The 18,638-nt window shown below is 39.7% G+C and overlaps 1 protein-coding gene across 4 annotated transcripts in view; it reads right to left on the bottom strand.

Annotated features, from left to right (window-relative positions):
• ABHD18 (abhydrolase domain containing 18) overlaps positions 1 to 18,638 on the bottom strand; it is a 40,969-nt gene that overhangs the window by 875 nt on the left and 21,456 nt on the right. For 3 of the 4 annotated variants that reach the window (XM_023754229.1, XM_014454957.2, XM_023754233.1), the window contains exons 7-12: positions 16,723 to 16,750; positions 12,572 to 12,710; positions 9,666 to 9,755; positions 8,625 to 8,726; positions 6,114 to 6,492; positions 4,324 to 4,486 (exon numbers count right to left, since the gene is read on the bottom strand). In XM_023754229.1, the coding sequence (XP_023609997.1) occupies positions 4,324 to 4,486; positions 6,114 to 6,492; positions 8,625 to 8,726; positions 9,666 to 9,755; positions 12,572 to 12,710; positions 16,723 to 16,750 (901 nt within the window). The remainder of the gene's footprint in view (positions 1 to 4,323; positions 4,487 to 6,113; positions 6,493 to 8,624; positions 8,727 to 9,665; positions 9,756 to 12,571; positions 12,711 to 16,722; positions 16,751 to 18,638) is intronic. The other variant, XM_023754238.1, reaches the window with a different exon arrangement.

Here is an 18,638-nt window from a genome sequence, read left to right as displayed (position 1 = left end):
GATAGAAACATCAGTAAGAGATAAACATCGAAGAGCTGCCTCCTGTACACCCTCTACTAGGGATTGAGCCCCCACTACCCAGGCATGTGTCCTGACTAGGAATTGAACCAGTGATGTCTTGTTTCAGGGGTTGATGCTCAACCACTGTACCACACTGGCCAACATTTTTTTCAAGTACAATGTTCAGAAAATCCAAAAACAAAAAGGGGAAAAAGTCATAATCCCATCACTCTAAAGCAGCGGTTCTCAACCTGTGGGTCGCGACCCCTTTGGGGGTCGAACGACCCTTTCACAGGGGTCGCCTAAATACATCCTGCATATCAGATATTTACATTATGATTCATAATAGTAGCAAAATTACAGTTATGAAGTAGCAACGAAAATAATTTTATGGTTGGGGGTCACCACAACATGAGGAACTGTATTAAAGGGTTGAGGCATCAGGAAGGTTGAGAACCACTGCTCTAAAGTATCTACTGTAATGTTATCATATATTTTCGACAAGCTAGTGGGTTTTTTGTTGTTTTTTTGTCAAGGGAAAGGGACAGATAGAGAGAAACATCCATGTGAGATAGATACATTGATTGGTTGCCTCCTGCATGTACCCTGACCTGGGCGGGGGAGGGAGCCTGCAACTGAGGTATGTGCCCTTGACTGGAATTGAACCCTAGACTCTTCAGTCCTCAGGCCAACATTCTATCTACTGAGCCAAACAGGTTTGGGTGAGGCTTGTTTTGTTTAAATCCATACATTTATATTTCCACCCAGTTTAAATAATAACTATGAGAATATATTAATTCTGTATCCTACTTGGACAAAGCATTTCTCCATATCCTTAAAAAAGATAGTAAGATTATCTTTAAAACTGAAACTGGGAGCCTACTAATAGATTGACTTCCAGTATGTTGGGAAGACATAGCTTTTTATCACACTTGTATTTGTCTCAGATATTTGTCCTTTGTAAAATGTAACAATGATAAGGGAAACAAACTGATGATGAACATTTGCACGTTGGTGTAAGCACATAAAGTGATTTTGTTGACTGCAGGTGAGAATTTCCCCCTGAGAGTTAGTCCTGGGTACTTGCTCTACTACAATGAATTTCTTTTTTAAATATATTTTTATTGATTTCAGAGAGGAAGGGAGAGGGAGAGATGGAAACATCAATGATGAGAATCATTGACTGGCTGCCTCCTGCATGCCCCCTACTGGGGATTGAGCCCAAAATCCAAGCATGTGCCCTTGACCGGAATCGAACCCGGGACCTTTCAGTCCACAGGCCGACGCTCTATCCACTGAGCCAAACCGGCTAGGGCGACAATGAATTTCTTTTACTTTCTGATGCCTAAAGTTGCAATCTGGGCTTGGGTACATGATATGAGGAAGAAAGGTATGCATATGCCTATTTAATAATTTGAAGAGTCTCTCTCTTTTTAAAAAAAAATAATATATTTTATTGATGTTTTACAGAGAGGAAGGGAGAGGGATAGAGTTAGAAACATCGATGAGAGAGAAACATCGATCAGCTGCCTCCTGCACACCTCCCACTGGGGATGTGCCTGCAACCAAGAATCGAGCCTGGGACCTTTTAGTCCTTAGGCTGACGCTCTGTCCACTAAGCCAAACCGATTAGGGCTGAAGAGTCCCTTGTTCACTTGTATTATTAATCAATTGTAAATATCAACATAAAATAAAAGAGCACATAAAGGAGGCTTGTGTTACATCTGGTGACTGAAAAGAATGAATTTTTTTTAAGATTCTACTCCAGTGACATCCAAACTTTGTTAGGTTTTGAAGTGACTGGGGGTAGGAGTAGGAGGGTGAGAGTGGTTTAGGGAGAACAAATAGTTAGTGACTCCACCTAAGCAATTTATTCACTCCCTTCCCCCTATTTCTGTATAAAGGAGTTAATAACATATGAAGCATCTGCTCTAGTACTTGGCACATGGTAATAGCTAATCTCTCTTTCTCAAATGAAGTCTTTCAATGAGCATTTCTGAGTTTTCACAGCTGACTATGATTCTTCTTCCTAATGCCTCTCAGCCACACTCCCACTTAGATACATAAAAGACAAACATAAATTTGACACCGATTTACTAAAGCAATCATGCGGGTTCTCTGATTCACAAATATAACAGAACTTTAGACTCCTCTTGAGCAACCTGAGCAACCCTAGGTACTCACAATTTTTGTTTGTTTGTTTTTTGTTTTACTTTTGCTGTGCCAGAAAGTCACATTGGGTCAGTAGTGTACTCACCTACCAACTAACAGGGACTCAAATGCCAAATGCTGAATATATTTTTTAAGAAATCATACAATAAAAAGAAAGGTTTATTACATGCTTCAGTATATTACAAACTTAAAGAATTAGTCTGTACCTAAAAAAGGTGACACAAGTTGAAATAATTAAGTAACTATACAAAGAAGTATTTCTTAGATTAAAAATAATTTAAGCCCTGACCGGTTTGGCTCAGTGGAGAGAGCATCAGCCTGCAGACTGAAGGGTCTCAGGTTCAAGTCTGGTCAAAGGTATGTACCTTGGCTGCGGGCGCATCCCCAGTGGGGGGGGTGCAGGAGGCAGCTGATCGATGTTTCTCTCTCATCGATGTTTCTAACTCTATCCCTCTCCCTTCCTCTCTGTAAAAAAATCAATAAAATATATTTAAAATAATAATAATTTAAAATGTCAAAAACAGAGAAAAAAAGTACCATATGATTTCATGCATATGTGGAATTTAATGAACAAACTGAACTACCAAGCAAAATAGAGACAGACTCATAGATAGAGAGCAGGCAGACAGCTCTTGGGGGAGGGGACATCGAGGGTGGATGGTGGAAGGACTGAGCAAAAAGGGAAAAAAAGACCTCATAGACACAGACAACAATGTGGTGCTTGCAGGGGTAGTGGATGGAGGTGTAAGTGGGCATAGAGGGGATAAATAGTGATAGAAAAAAATAAAATCAAACATATACCACTCTCAATTTTTCTATTATGTAGCTATCCAGCTGGAAATTTTGGGACACTTATTACCCACAGGGCACTGACCTAAGCACCTTATGTGAACTAATTTATTCAACCACTAATAATAAATTCCAATGACACCTTTTATCATAAAATTTGAAATGAAAGTTGAAATTATGCAGGATACCAAAAAACAAGTTACAGCATACAAGTTTTTATAAGTTCTAACAAATACTGGAGTCATAAAATTACTAATATTGCCTGGCCGGTTTGGCTCAGTGGTTGAGTGTCAACTCATGAACCAAGAAGTCACTGATTCAATTCTGGGTCAGGGCACATGCCTGGGTTGTAGGCTCGATCCCCAGTAGGGGGCGTGCATGAGGTAGCCAATTGATGGTGTTTCTCATTGATGTTTCTCTCTATCCTTCTTCCCTTCCTCTGTCTAGAAGAAAAATCACCCTAGCTGGTTTGGCTCAGTGGATAGAGTGTCGACCTGTGGACTGAAGGGTCCTGGGTTCGATTCCGGTCAAGGGCACATGCCTGGGTTGCAGGATCAATCCCCAGTAGGGTGCATGCAGGAGGCAGCTGATCAATGATTCTCATCATTGATGTTTCTATCTCTCTCTCCCTTCCACTCTGAAATAAACAAAAATATATTAAAAAGAAAAAAAAATCATCAAAAGCATTTAAAAACAAAAATGTTACTAATATTGAAACCAATACTTGTCTTCTCATTTTTTTTTTATTTTAAATATATTTTATTGATTTTTTACAGAGAGGAAGGGAGAGAGATAGATAGTTAGAAACATTGATGGGAGAGAAACATCCATCAGCTGCCTCCTGCACATCTCCCACTGGGGATGTGCCCGCAACCCAGGTACATGCCCTTGACCGGAATCGAACCTGGGACCTTTCAGTCCGCAGGCCGACGCTCTAACCACTGAGCCAAACCGGTTTCAGCTGTCTTCTCATTTTAAGGTTCAATTTTCACTTGCTACTAAAAACCATTGCTAGATTATTCCACAGTTGCTCAGTCATTCTGAGAGAAGGACACCAGTGTGGAGTGAAAAACCTAGGGAAGTTTTACAAACCCTGGTGTCCCTCCATATTCTCTAAAATACCTGGCCACTGACATCTAAAGAGGGTAAAATCAGATAATAAAGCATGCCTATCATATGCTACTTCCTAGTTCTCTAGAAGAAAAAGAAAATAAGAGGACAAGAAAGGAAAGAGTGTGAATTGAGGAAACAAGAAAGAAACAAGAGGACCTAAAGGATACAATAAAAATACCCATTATTGTATGTCAAAAAAAGTAAAAAAAGAAACAATAAACAGACACCTGTTTACACCAAACATCTTACCTGAAGACTCCTTGTTTGAACAGATAAGCACTAATATGACCCCCTTCTAGATATCGGATTTCACAACCAGGCCAAATTTCTTGCAGACTTCGAACTCCAGTTCGTGGAATATATGCATCTTCTTTGGCTTGAACCACTATAATGAGGCTTGGGTCTACTGGAACTAGGTACAAGATTTTAAAAAATGCAAGAAAATCTCTAAGATTTTTATACATCCTATTAAATTGTATCTATACTAATAAAAGACAAACATGCAAATTGACCGTACCTTCGCTACGCCTTAAGGCACGCCCACCAGCCAATCAGAGTGGCTATATGCAAATTAACCCAACCAAGATGGCGGCCAGCAGCCATGGAGCTGGAGCAAGCAGGAGGCTTGGTTGCCCCAATGATGGAGGAAGCCAAGCTTCCCACCTGCCGCAGCCCCGGCTCTGAGCTCCACTCAAAGTAACAAAGTTTCAATTACAGAAGATAAATAAACCCCAGATACCTACTTTCAGCCGGCCGTGGCCACGGAGCTGGAGCGAGCAGGAGGCTTCCCTCCCACCCGCCCTGGCTGGCTCTGAGCTCCACTCCAGGCTACAAAGTTTCAATTATAGAAGGTAAATACATCCCAGAATAAAAAAAAAAAGAAAAAAAGGAGAGGCTGGGAGCTTCTATCGCCGGGGGGTGGGGGGGGGCTTGGCCAGCCTGAAAACAGCCCTCAGCCCCTCAGCCAGACTGGCCAGGCACCCCAGTGGGGACCCCCCACCCTGAAGGGGGTGTGACCAGCCTGCAAACACCCATCAGCTCCTCACCCAGGCTGGCCAAGCACCTCAGCGGGACCCCACCCTGATCCGGGACAGTGACCAGCCTGCAAACACCCATCAGCCCCTCACCCAGGCTGGCCAGGCACCTCAGCGGGACCCCACCCTGATCCGGGACACCCTTCAGGGCAAGCAGCTGGCCCCCACCTGTGCACTAGGCCTCTAACCTATATAGTAAAAGGGTAATATGCAAATTGACCCTAACAGCAGAGTGACTGGAAATGACTGGTCACTATGACACACACTGACCACCAGGGGCCAGACACTCAATGCAGGAGCTGCCCCCTGGTGGTCAGTGCGCTCCCACAGGGGGAGCTCTGTTCAGCCACAAGCCAGGCTGACGGCTGCCAGTAGTGGTGGTGGTGGGAGCCTCTCCCGCCTCCTCAGTAGCGCTAAGGATGTCCAACTGCAGCTTAGGCCTGCTCCCCGCTGGCAAGTGGACATCTCCCGAGGGCTGCCGGGCTGCCAGAGGGATGTCTGATTGCCATCTTAGGCCCAATCCCCCGGGGAGCGGGCCTACGCCAGCAGGTGGTCATCCCCCGAGGGGTCCCAGACTGCGAGAAGGCACAGGCCGGGCTGAGGGACCTTCGCCCACCCCCGAGTGCAAAAATTTTTGTGCACCAGGCCTCTAGTTAGAAAATAAAATGCATCATACAATGCAGTCAGTGAAATATCAAACTGGAACTCTCTTGAATAAGTTAAAATCAACTATTCTATACCATAATGTAATATTCATCTCTAATACAGTGAGATGAACTTTCTAAATAAGGTACAAAAGCCATTGTTTTTAATGAACTATAAGATGGTCTTAGATTTTCATGGATAAAATATGATACATTTAAATAACCAGCTTATCTTGCTAAACACATTCTGGGGCCAACAATAAATATACTCTGGAAAATAGAAAATTAACTTATAAAGCATCCTTAAAAATATTTCACAAATTTAAAAATCATCAAATATCTCAATTTCATATAAAAATACCTGAGAAATTTGCTACATGAGTACATTCATCCATGACTCCTTTCATAAACAGCAAAGATTCTTTCTGAAGATTCTTTCTTCTTTGTTCTTTACTGAGTAGGTGGTATGACTGAGGATTGGAACTTGTATAACTACTTTTGTTGGTTGAAAGTGTTTGATTGAAGCACTCCATCTTAGAAGTATCTTTCAACAAGAGTCCTTCTGATGTGGCACTGAAAGATGTTTTACTAGATTTATGACATTCATTATGTTTCGAGGACACAACCTGGTCTGTCATATCTAAATTTAAAGTTCTAGAAACCAGATTAAGGTTAGTGAGCTTGTCTGCACTGCTAGGGAAGCATTTCACGAACTCTTGTCCCATTTTGAAAGAATCTGTCTGAATATATAAAAGAAAAGAAAACATCATTTAATAAAAAATAGGATTTTTTTAACAACTTTGTTTAAAGAAAACCACAAATGTTCATCAGCGAATAAAGGGAAAAACAAAATGTTGTATACATACAATGGATCATTAATGAACTTCTGATACATGCTAAAACATGGGTGAACTTTGAAGACATTATACTAAATGAATAAAACAGGCACAAAAGGACAAATACTATATGATTACATTTTTTATGAGGAACCTAGAGTAATCAAATTCATAGAGAGAAAGTAGAATGGTGGTTGCCAGGATGAAGAGGAGGTGGAAATGGAGAGTTACTGTTTAACAGGTTCAGAATTTCAGTTTAGGAAGATGGAAAGTTCTGCAACTGGATGGTGTTGTCGGAGGAGGTGATGGTGGCAAAACAATGTGAATGTACTTAATACCACTGAATGGTACATTTAGAAATGGTTAAAATGGTACATTTCATGTTGTATATATTTTACCACAATTAAAAAAAAAGAAAAAAGAGATGTCAAAATTTAACTTAGGACTAAGACAGATTTATATTTTACTGCTAAATGTTTCCTACTGAACAGTAATTAAAAAGTGTAATTTAGTCTATCTCATGCTTTTATTGCCAAAGTATGGAAATCCAGATCTGCTAGAACTTCCAAAAGTCTAATGAGTGTATCCTGGCAGTAATACAATAGCCACTCCAAATCTCTTTCGCAGGATGAACTAATAATAATTTAAAATGATCAAGGAATAAATATTACCTATGAAAAATTTTAAAGTATGAACTCAGCTTAAAGACCTGTAAATACAACATCATTTAAATAAAAATAAACTTTGTCAAATACTAAAAGCAAGTCAAAACATAAAAATGATAGCCTGGGAAAATATATTTGCAACTTATATGACAAAGAGCTTATTGCTTTAATAAGAGCAATAGAGTGAATAGAAAGCCCAAAATCACAATAAAAAGAAATAAGCAAAGGGGATGCATATAAGGTCATAGAAAATAAAACAGAAATTAGTCGAACTTACCCTTAACTATGTTCATTCAGAAACTATCTCCTCTGAACACTCAGTTTTTTTATTTTTAATTTAAAAAAATCTATTTTTATTGATTTCAGAGAGGAAGGGAGAGGGAGAAAGAGATAGAAACATCTATGATGAGAGAGAATTATTGATTGGCTGCTTCCTACAGGCCCCACACTGGGGATCGAGACTGCAACCCAGGCATGTGCCCTGACTGGGAATCGAACCCTTGACCTCTTAATTCATAGGTAGGCCCTCAACCACTGAACCACACTGGCCAGGCAAGAAAAATTTTAAGGGAAACAGAAAAGGATGGAAGGGAAAATATAGAATAAGACACTTAAAAGAACTGTAGTATCTATCCCTTTCCCCCCATGTCTCTCTTCATCTAGCTCTCCATCACTCACACTCTGTCACCAAAAAAAAAAAAAAATTATAAAATAAAAAAACAAAAGAGCTGTAGTATCTAAAGATGTACACTTGGATAATAAAATTATTTTAAAGAAAGAAGGAAGTAGTTACTATAAAAATCAGGATGATAATAGTAGGGGAGAAGGGCCTTTGATTAGGACACACCGAGGTGGTTTCAGGGTTGGGTGGTCAAGTTCTGAGCTGGGTGGTCAAGCTATATTCTTGACCTATTACAAATGTGTTTCTATTTAATAATGTATTAAACCATATTTGCTTTGAATGATTATCTATATCTGTTATTTTACTTATCTGTATTTTCTTTTAAAGAATTTAGAAAAATATTGCTTTAAAAAATTTGCAATTCTTTTTAAAAAATTGACTTTAAAAAATAAAAATTGACTTTAGAGAGAGGAAGGAAGGAAGGGAGACAGAGAGATAGAGAGAGAGAGAAGAACATGGATTTGTTGTTCCACTTATTCATGCATTTCATTGGTTGATTCTTTTTTTTTTTTCCCCCATTGGTTGATTCTGACTGGGGATCAAATCTGAAACCTTGGCTTATGAGGAGATGCTCTAACCAACTAAACTACCCAGTCAGGGCCCAAAATTTGCAATTCTTTTAAAAAATTTGAATCATTAAACACAATCAACCCTTCCCCTAACATTATATAGAAATTACAAATACTTACTCCACAATATTCAAGCATGTGAATAATTTCTTCCTCATAAACGGTCTGTGCATAATACTGCTTTTCCAACTCCCTCCAATTAATTGATTTACTCAGGACACCCTGAAATAACAAACTAAAGTAAGATCAAATCACATCATAAAACATCTTGTCCAAAAACTGTATTATTACTGTGCAGAAGAGTTAACATAGCAGGCTTGAGATTTCCTAACTTTAGAAAGGCCTGCTTATAAGGTTGGCCCTCGACTAGAGTTTGAGAACTTGACTAATAAACAGTTCTTTACCCTGATGTAAAACTTCCTAAATGATGAAAAACATGAACTGATGAACAAAAACAGATCCAGAGACAGAGAAGCATGGATCAGACCATCAAACCTCAGGGGGAAGGTAGGGGAGGGTGGGAGTGGGGATGTCAACCAAAGGACTTGTATGCATGCATATAAGCCTAAACAACGGACACAGACAACAGGGGGGTGAGGGCATGAGTGGGGGGGTGAGGGGGCAATGGGGGAATAAGGACACATATGTAATACTTTAATCAACAAAGAAATTAAAAACAAAACAAAACAAAACAAAACTTCCTAAATGATAAAGTGGGTCTCTGTGCTTGAACTGGTTGTACAAACAATGCAGTTCCTGCTGAACACCTGCTTTCCTTCTGGAATTTTGGTACATGCCAGGCAGAGGGAACCTAAATGACTGAGCCCTGAGAAAAACCCTAGACTTCTGTGCTCAAGTGAATTGCACTAATGGATACAATTTGGCAAATTTGTCACACTGCTGGAGGAATCCAACACAGAATGTTAGGTCTCCACTGAAAGCTTGTGCCTGGTGTCCTCTGGACTTTGCCCCCTGTATCTTTTCCCTTTGCTGATTCTGTATTGTACCCTTTCGCTCTAATGAGTCTTAGTCATGAGTACATGCTGAGTCCTATGATTTCTTCTAGTGAATCACCAAACCTGGGGGTGGTTTGGGGATCCCCCCCAAACAATTACCTATAAGCATATATAACTATCTAAATATTAATTGCAATTAAATTACCGTAGTGAAGACCCCAGATGCTGTAGACCAAGACAGACATGGAATCAATGGCATGGGCTTAGGCCAGTTGGATACCGCTAAGGAAGCCATCTGTAATATGTTAACACAGTCAGTTAGAGAGCTTCTGTTTAAATTTTCTACTCATTAAAATAAAAAATATTTAATATTAACAATCACTTTGTGTAGTTGTTGATAAGACACAAAAAGCCTCTAAACCAGCAGTTCTCAACCTGTGGGTCGCGACCCCTTTGGGGGTCAAACAACCCTTTCACAGGGGTCGCCTAAATACATCCTGCATATCAGATATTTACATTACGATTCATAACAGTAGCAAAATTACAGTTATGAAGTAGCAACAAAAATAATTTTATGGTTGGGGGTCACCACAACATGAGGAACTGTATTAAAGGGTTGAGGCATTAGGAAGGTTGAGAACCACTGCTCTAAACACTCATGAGAATGACTAGCAAGCAACCTTTTCAAACCTCCAAAAGTCATAAATTCAACTACAACATATAACTTCCCCCTTTGAAAGCAATCTATATATATAAAAGTGACCTTTACGACTGGTCAAGCAAATGACTGGTTGCTACGATGTGCACTAACCACCAGGGGCAGATGCTCAATGCAGGACCTGTCCCCTGGTGGTCAGTGCGCTCTCACAGCCAAACTCCTGTCTTTCCTCCTCTTGGCTGACCCGCCCCGCCCCGATCTGGACTGGGTGAGACGCCCCGATTGCCCGATTGCCAGCCAGGCCGAGGGACCCCACTCATGCACGAATATGTGCACCAGGCCTCTAGTAAAATATATTAGAAAATTTTAAGTAATCTCAAGACTTTTCATAGAGAGCTACTTTCTACTGGGTAAATATACAGCACACATGCTGAGATGTAGATACACTCATTACCTAAGTGACTTGCTCAGGTACAGCAAAATCACAACTATAAAATCTCAGACCCTAAAAAATAATAATAAAAACCCCTCAGACCCCTGAAGTTGACTAAAAGATGCCAAGAATTTGGCAAACTACAAAACACAACATAAAACTAATTTAAAATAATGTAATATGTATGCTTAGAGAGGGAAAGAGTTGTTTTGGGCTAGAGGAATTGGGGTAGGCTTCATGAAATGGCTGTCACTTAGGGAAAATGATTGATGGGGTCACGTCTTCCATTTAAGAAGACAATACGATTAAAGGCAAGATAGTGAGAAAGCACAAAGTCTTTGTTGTGGGGAACATCCAAAATACAGGGTGGAGCAAAAGTAGGTTTATAGTTGTTTGTATGGAAAATAATATAACAGTTAATAAATAATACTACAAGAGTAAACTCTGTTTTGCATGCTCACAAATGTAAACCTACTTCTGACACACCCTGTACTTCAGCTCAGCTGGTCAATAGTGCACATGTGGTCAGTGGGTTCAGGAGATAAGTAGGGCTGGAAAGATTGATCAGGATCAGATTAGAAGTTCCTTTGTTTTGTAGATAATGGGGAATTAATCAAGAGGCCTGGGCAAAGGAGTGGCATTGTCAAAGGAGTGATTCAAGGAAGCTAAAATGATAGTGGTTTATAGGGCTGATTAGAGAGGATCAGATTTCAGGTAGGAAAACCAGTTAAGAGGCAGTAGTCAAGATGAAATATAAGGCCTCAACCTAGGTTCTAAAAATGGAAACACTACTAGGTAGGAAAAGAAATCCTTTTTCAGCCTTTAGGTTTACTGTCTTGTAGCTGCTGTTTTGAATTTGAGTAAATTTTTGAAGTGGTTTTATTAGCTTCACCTCTTTGGTAACCCCTTTGAATTTGAGTAAGTTTTTGAACTTAATTTTATAAGTCAAATAACTTACAGCAAATATATTTTTTAATGTGCTGAATGACTAATCAGTCCACATAATGAACCAGAGCATATTCCTGGCCCTCAGTGAACGTACTGCTTCATGGAGCAAACTGATGGCTAAATAAGTACAGTGAAATAAGTACTTATGAGAGATGAAGTATAGTCTGGAGTAAGGCTGGGAGTCAGGAGAGCTTGTCATAGGAAGTAAGCTCCAAATTGGAACCAGAAGAGCAAGCTGTTATTCAGCTAGGTGGAAAGGCATGCAGGGGCACCAGAAGGGTACCAGCACCTGGCATAGTTACAGCCAGTGCAAGAGCAAGTCTTTGGCAGGTTTTAGGCAGAACAGAGCAGAGATCAGATTGGGGAAGATCACTAAGGTGTGAAGAAAACTGTTAAGAAAAAGTTTAAGAGAAAAGAATACATGACAAGCAAACCAAGTAGGAGGCCATTTTAGTACACTCTACAAGACAAAGGTAAAATAAGTTGGTGGTATCAGGTATAAAGATAAAAGAGATAAATGAAAAGTATTTTCCAGCCCTAGCCAGTTTGGCTCAGTGGATAGAGCATCGGCTTGTAGATTGAAGGGTCCCTGGTTCGATTTTGGTCAAGGGCATATGTCCAGGTTGCAGGCTCGATCCCCAGTAGGGGATGTGCAGGAAGCAGCGGATCAATGATTCTCTCTCATTGTTGATGTTTCTCTCTCTCCCTTTCCCTTCCTCTCTGAAATCAATAAAAAATATATAAATATATAAAAAGTATTTTCCAAATTAGCTATTTTCACCAATATGACATTTATATTTGAAACCTGAGTAAAGTTTCATAATCAACTTTTAATAAAATATCAAATCCAATACCTGAGATGTAACTGTAGAGTAAGTACAATCGGTGTCTACATAAATCATACCAAAAAATAACATCATTATTTTATAATTGGAATGAAAGTTTAGAATGTTTCTTCTTTCACCAAAACCAAAATTAATTCTATACATAAAGTGAATTTTAAAAGTAACTAGATTCCCTAGATCTTATAAACACAATCATAAGTAAATATCATTTGAAATGAAAGGCTTACATGTCCTCCCATGGATATTCCGGTCATTCCTAGAGGTCCATAACCCTCCCTCTCTAGCCAGTGCAAGAGAGCTGCAGATTCCAAAACAAGAGCTCCTCCCATCACAAATAGGTCAGACACGTTTTTTAAGCTGGACCTTCTAGCATCACAAAACAAAAAAGAAAATTATTTTTTAATGTATTTACATTTTTATATGTGAAAATTTACAACAGGCAGTCAAGGTTTATCTTTATTCTTTTAAAGGGAATAGTAGTTGAGTAAAACAATGGACTGAGTTGATATAATTAGAGTGCTGCTATTACAGTTCTACATATTAATCACCTATAACCTATTTTTTTAAGTTATATATGCTCTCTAGCATATAATCTTTATTGAATTTCAACTATTTTACTATTTTCAAGTTCAGAAAAGAATCTTATTTGATAGCACTTTATTTTTTTATTTTTTTAAAAATATATTTCTTTATTGATTTCAGAGAGGAAGGGAGAAGGAGAGAGAGATAGAAACATCAATGATGAGAGAGAATCATCGATTGGCTGCCTCCTGCATGCCCCCCACCGGGGATCAAGCCCGCAACCCAGGCACGTGCCCTTGGCTGGAATCGAACCTGGGACCCTTCAATCTGCAGGCTGACACTCCATCCACTGAGCCAAGCCGGCCAGGGCTTGATGGCACTTTATAAAAAACTTAAAATACTTATGGGAAAATAATACTTCTTATACTGCCAATTTTGTTAAATTACCATGACTATATAAGGAAAAACAAATTTATAGTTGTCCCCCCTTAGAAAGAACTTATTACAATAGAACTTAAAAGCATAACATTTTTAAAAAAGCAATGTAAGAGTTTAACCTAATACTAGTTTCATGTATTACCGAAATCTTAAATACATAATTTATGAAGACATATGCACTTAGTTGGCTACTGGATGAAACCTTGTCAAAGTGTACAAAAATTCATTTTATCAACGGTCATTCACTATATGCCTACATAGAATAATTATATGCAAAGAACCAGATGCCACAGGAACACCAAGTTGTTAAAAACAGAATTATGCCCAGTGTTCTCCCACATCCTCTCAGGGCTCCATATTCATAAGGCAGGGCTTCTCTTTGTGGAAACTACTAGAGGCCTGGTGCAAGAATCTGTGCACAGGTGGGGTCCCACTTGCCTGCGCTGGCCTGGGGAAGGGGACACAGGAGGTTGGCTGGCTGGCCCTGCCCCCTAATCAAACTCCCTGTGGAGGGGACAATTTGCATATTAGCCTTTTATTATATGGGACTAGAGGCCCGGTGCATGAAATTCTTGCACTGGGGGTGGTGGTGGTGGTGTGTGTGTGTGTGTCCCTCACCCAGCCTGCACCCTCTCCAATCTGGGACCTCTCGGGGGACATCACCTCACAATCCGGGACTGTTGGCTCGCAACTGCTCGCCTGCCTGCCTGCCTGCCTGCCCCTAACCGCTTCTGCCTGCCAGCCTGATTACCCCCTAACTCCTCTCCTGCCAGCCCAATCGCCCCCAACTGCCCTCCCCTGCTGGCCTGGTCACCCCAACTGCCCTGCCCTGCTGGCCTGGCCACCCCAACTGCCCTGCCCTGCCAGCCTGGTTGCCCCAACTGCCCTCCCCTGCAAACCTGGTCCCCCCCCAAACTGCCCTCCCCTGCCAGTCTGATGGTCCCCAACTGCCCTCCCCTGCTGGCCTGATCTTGCCCCAACTGCCCTCCCCTGCAGGCCTGATCTCGCCCCCAACTGCCCTCCTCTGCTGGCCAATTTGGTTCTGATTGGTTGGTTTCTATGCCAGTCAGCGTCAAAAGCTCTGCCTCTTAGGCAGACACTGACTCCTCATAGTTCACCTGGATTTGGTTCTGATTGGTCGGCTCCTATGCCAGTCAGCATCAAAAGCTCTGCCTCCTAGGCAGCCATTGGCTCCTCACAGTTGACCCAGATTTGGTTCTGATTGGTCAGTTGCTATGCCAGTTAGTGTGAAAAGCTCTGCCTCCTAGGCAGCCATTGGCTCCTCACACTTCACCCAGATTTGGTTCTGATTGGTCGGTTTCTATGCCAGTCAGCATCTCTGGGCCTATCAACGGGGCCTGATCAGCAGCCCGGTGGAGGCCTGGAGAGAAAGGGAGGCGTGGCTGCTGGAGAGAAAGAGAGAGGCAAGTGCTGATCAACAGCTGCCACAGGGGCTATGGATCAGACCCTGCTTCTCTCTTTAGGCCTCTGTCCGGGCCTGATTTGCAGTCCCCTCAGCAGTCAGTGCTGGGTCACCACGGCAACCCAGTGCTGACTGCAGGACTGACTTCTGGTTGGTCGAGCCTCCGGTCATGAGGGACCCAGGGTTTTTATATATTAGGATGTTATCCTATGTCAAAACAGATCATACTCATGCTTCATCATAAAAGAACTCAGTTATCCTTATATTTGTTTCCTATCCTCATTCTAATTTGCTATTTATGATTACAGAATTCCCCTGATTATTTTCATCTGGTATGGAAGTTTGAATTCTCAGGTCCACCTCAGTTTGCTCTTTAACAGAAGTTACCGATGTGAGGTTTTGAGATAATGGCTATATAAAACAATAAACCCACTCTCAAATTATTTAACCACTGTTGATGAAAACAGGGTTAAGATATTTTAAAAGAGAGCGAATTGTTTATTATTATTAAAATTGCAAGACATTTCTTTCTTATGATGAGTTGAGAAAAATTAAATACATTGGGGCATTATTATATTTTCTGGGTACATAAATGTAACAGGATATTTTATAAACATTATAATTCTCGCAACAAGTCCGCACTAGGAAATTTATACAGTTTTCCCACTTTATAAGGTTTGCTTCTACCACACCCCATTTTCATGACCTCTTTTTTTTTTTTTTTAAATATATTTTATTGATTTTTTACAGAGAGGAAGGGAGAGGGATAGAGAGTTAGAAACATCGATGAGAGAGAAACATCGATCAGCCGCCTCCTGCACACCCCCCACTGGGGATGTGCCCGCAACCAAGGTACATGCCCCCGACCGGAATCGAACCTGGGACCTTTCAGTCCGCAGGCCGAGGCTCTATCCACTGAGCCAAACCGGTTTCGGCTTCATGACCTCTTTTATGTCATGATCACATAGACAAGTGACTTCTAAACTGATCTTTCCACCACTTTGCAACTCCCTATTTGACTTCTCTACTTGCAGGTCCAACAGATATCACCAATATGTCCAAGTCAGAACTTTTGATTTCTTACCCACAAAAATGAATTTATCAGTAGGTCTTATCATTTTAGTTTCTGCTTAAAGTACACTAGAGGTTTCCCACTGCACTTAGATTAAAATTCTAATCATGGTTCTTCCTAACCTGGCCCTTGCCTACCTTTCTGATCTCATCTTGCACTACTCTACAACCCGGTGCTCACATTGTGCTTTTCATTTACTCTTCCTTCTCTGAGGCTGACCTTCCTCCAGGTTGTCACCCTGGTGACTCCTTCTCGTTACGTCATGTCCTCATATCTAATACTGCTCCATCCCTGCACCCACACTCTATTACTCTTTATCCCATTGCCTTGCTTTATTTCTTTATGGTATTGATAAGTATATGAAATTACCTTATTGATTTTTATCTCTCTCCCATACTAGAATATGAGCTCTATGAAAGTAAGGACCTTGTCTTTTTGTTGCTGTCTTCCCAGTGTCTAGGATCAAATATTTCTTGAATGAATCAAAACTAAATATAACATAGATTATGAAAATGCAAAAAGCACTGCCTTAAAGTTGATCATTTTAAAAGACCAGGAAGAGAAAGTTTACCTATATTATGCATTGCAAGAATAAAAAATAGTAGTGTTTAATTTCACAAAGTAAATGTACTCTTCCTTTTAAAAAGGAACATGTTTTATACTTTCTTCAGTTAAAGTTTTACAAATAAAATATATTTTCAGTCAACCTATTAAAAATTTATCTCTTTATCATACATTTAAAATGCAAAAAGCTTAAAGTAAAAATTAAAGTTAACATTCCTACTATAGTTTTATAACAGAATTTCCCCACAATAACACTTGGAGATTAAACTTAGAAATGGTTAACCAAAGACTACCAAAAACTTTAATGTTGTTGAAAGTTCAATATAAAGACTGCAAAAATGAAGGTGATATATACTTACATTTGGTCCTTGGGTTTCCTGCAGCCATTTAAGAATGTGGTCAAAGAGAAAGTTTTAAAACAAATATTCTCTGGTATCAAAACACATTAACTTAAATTAGTTAAAGCTGAAGACAATTTAATACTGAAATAACTATTTTATAATTATCTGAAATATGCTGTTTAGAAGTTCTCAGGTTTTTCAAATGGTTTTCTTTTATAGAGCTTTATTTTTTAAATAATTTATTAGTATTAGTATTATTTTGATTAATCCTCACATCAGGGTATTTTTTCTATTGATTTTTAGAGAGTGGAAGGGAGGAAGGAAGTTGGAAAAAGAGAAAGAAACATCGATGTGGAAGAGACACATTATTGGTTGACGCCTGCACACAGGATGGAACCTGCATCCCAGGTTCACGCCCTTGACTAGGAATTAAACCTTATGGCAGCGGTTCTCAACCTGTGGGTCGCGACCCCTTTGGGGGTCGAATGACCCTTTCACAGGGGTCGCCTAAGACCATGGGAAAACACATATATAATTACATATTGTTTTTGTGATTAATCACTATGCTTTAATTATGTTCAATTTGTAACAATGAAAATACATCCTGCATATCAGATATTTACATTACGATTCATAACAGTAGCAAAATTATAGCTATGAAGTAGCAACGAAAATAATTTTATGGTTGGGGGTCACCACAACATGAGGAACTGTATTAAAGGGTCGCGGCATTAGGAAGGTTGAGAACCACTGCCTTATGGTTTGCAGGCAGATGCTCTAACCCAGTGATTCCCAAAGTGGGCGCTACCGCCCCCTGGTGGGTGCTGCAGCGATCCAGGGGGGCGGTGATGGCCACAGGTGCATTTGTTTTAACTTTTTTTGCATTACCTTTCTATTCTGAGTTCAATAAATAGTTTCATAATTTCAAACTTCAATGTTTCTAATTTACACCTTTCTTTACTATATTTTACGAAAAAGGTAGAAACATTAATACATATATCTTTCTGTTTAATTGCTATTAAAATTTAAAAAAAATTAATTTCCAGGGGGTGCTGAGTAATATTTTTTCTGGAAAGGGGGCGGTAGACCAAATAAGTTTGGGAACCACTGCTCTAACCACTAAAGACACAGGACAGGGATAATAATTTTTTTTTCTTTTTCTCTTTTTGGGACTAACAATTTATTTTAAAGAATTTTTATTGATTTTAGAGAGGGAGGAAAAGGGGGAGAGGCACATACACATTAATGTGAGAGAGATATATCCATTGGTGGTCTCCTGTATGCATCCTGGGGATGGAACCTGCAATCAAGGTATATGCCCTATCGCTCTGATACACAGGATGATGCTCCAACCAACTGAGCCACACTGGCCAGGACTAAACAATTTATCTGAAGTGTACAATTCAATGTTTTTAGTATATTTATTGGGTTGTGCAGTCTTCAACTTCAGTTTATTGGATTTTTTTCATTTATATTATTATAGAAAACCTAAAAACCTGGGTTGCTTAGTTGGTTAGAGCATCACCCCTATACACCAAGGTTGAGTGTTCCATCTCCAGGTTCCATACAAGAAAGCAAGCAATGAATGCATAAATAAGTGGAACAACAAATTGATGTTTCTCTCTCTTTCTCTCCCTTCCCCACCTCTCTCCAAAATCAATTTAAAATTTTTTAGAAAATACAGAAAGGATTAGAAAAAATTTAGTTTATCTACAGACAACTATGTTAATATCTTGGGGTATTTTTCCTAATGTTTTTTCCCAGTATTTTAAATGGGTTTTGTTTTTAGGTTTTTCTGTATACCTATATCATACCATAGAGTTATATATCCCATTTTTACACTATAAATACTTACATACACTGCCGTAAACTTTTAAAATAATAACTGTTAAAATTTACTAAACACATTATTTACCAAGCAACGTTCTAGACAG

The sequence above is a fragment of the Myotis lucifugus genome, unplaced genomic scaffold (genome assembly GCF_000147115.1).
Source record: "Myotis lucifugus unplaced genomic scaffold, Myoluc2.0 scaffold_1, whole genome shotgun sequence".
NCBI classification, from domain to species: domain Eukaryota; kingdom Metazoa; phylum Chordata; class Mammalia; order Chiroptera; family Vespertilionidae; genus Myotis; species Myotis lucifugus.
The sequence above is the reverse complement of the archived record's forward strand: the minus strand, read 5'-3'. Positions and strand labels throughout refer to the sequence as shown.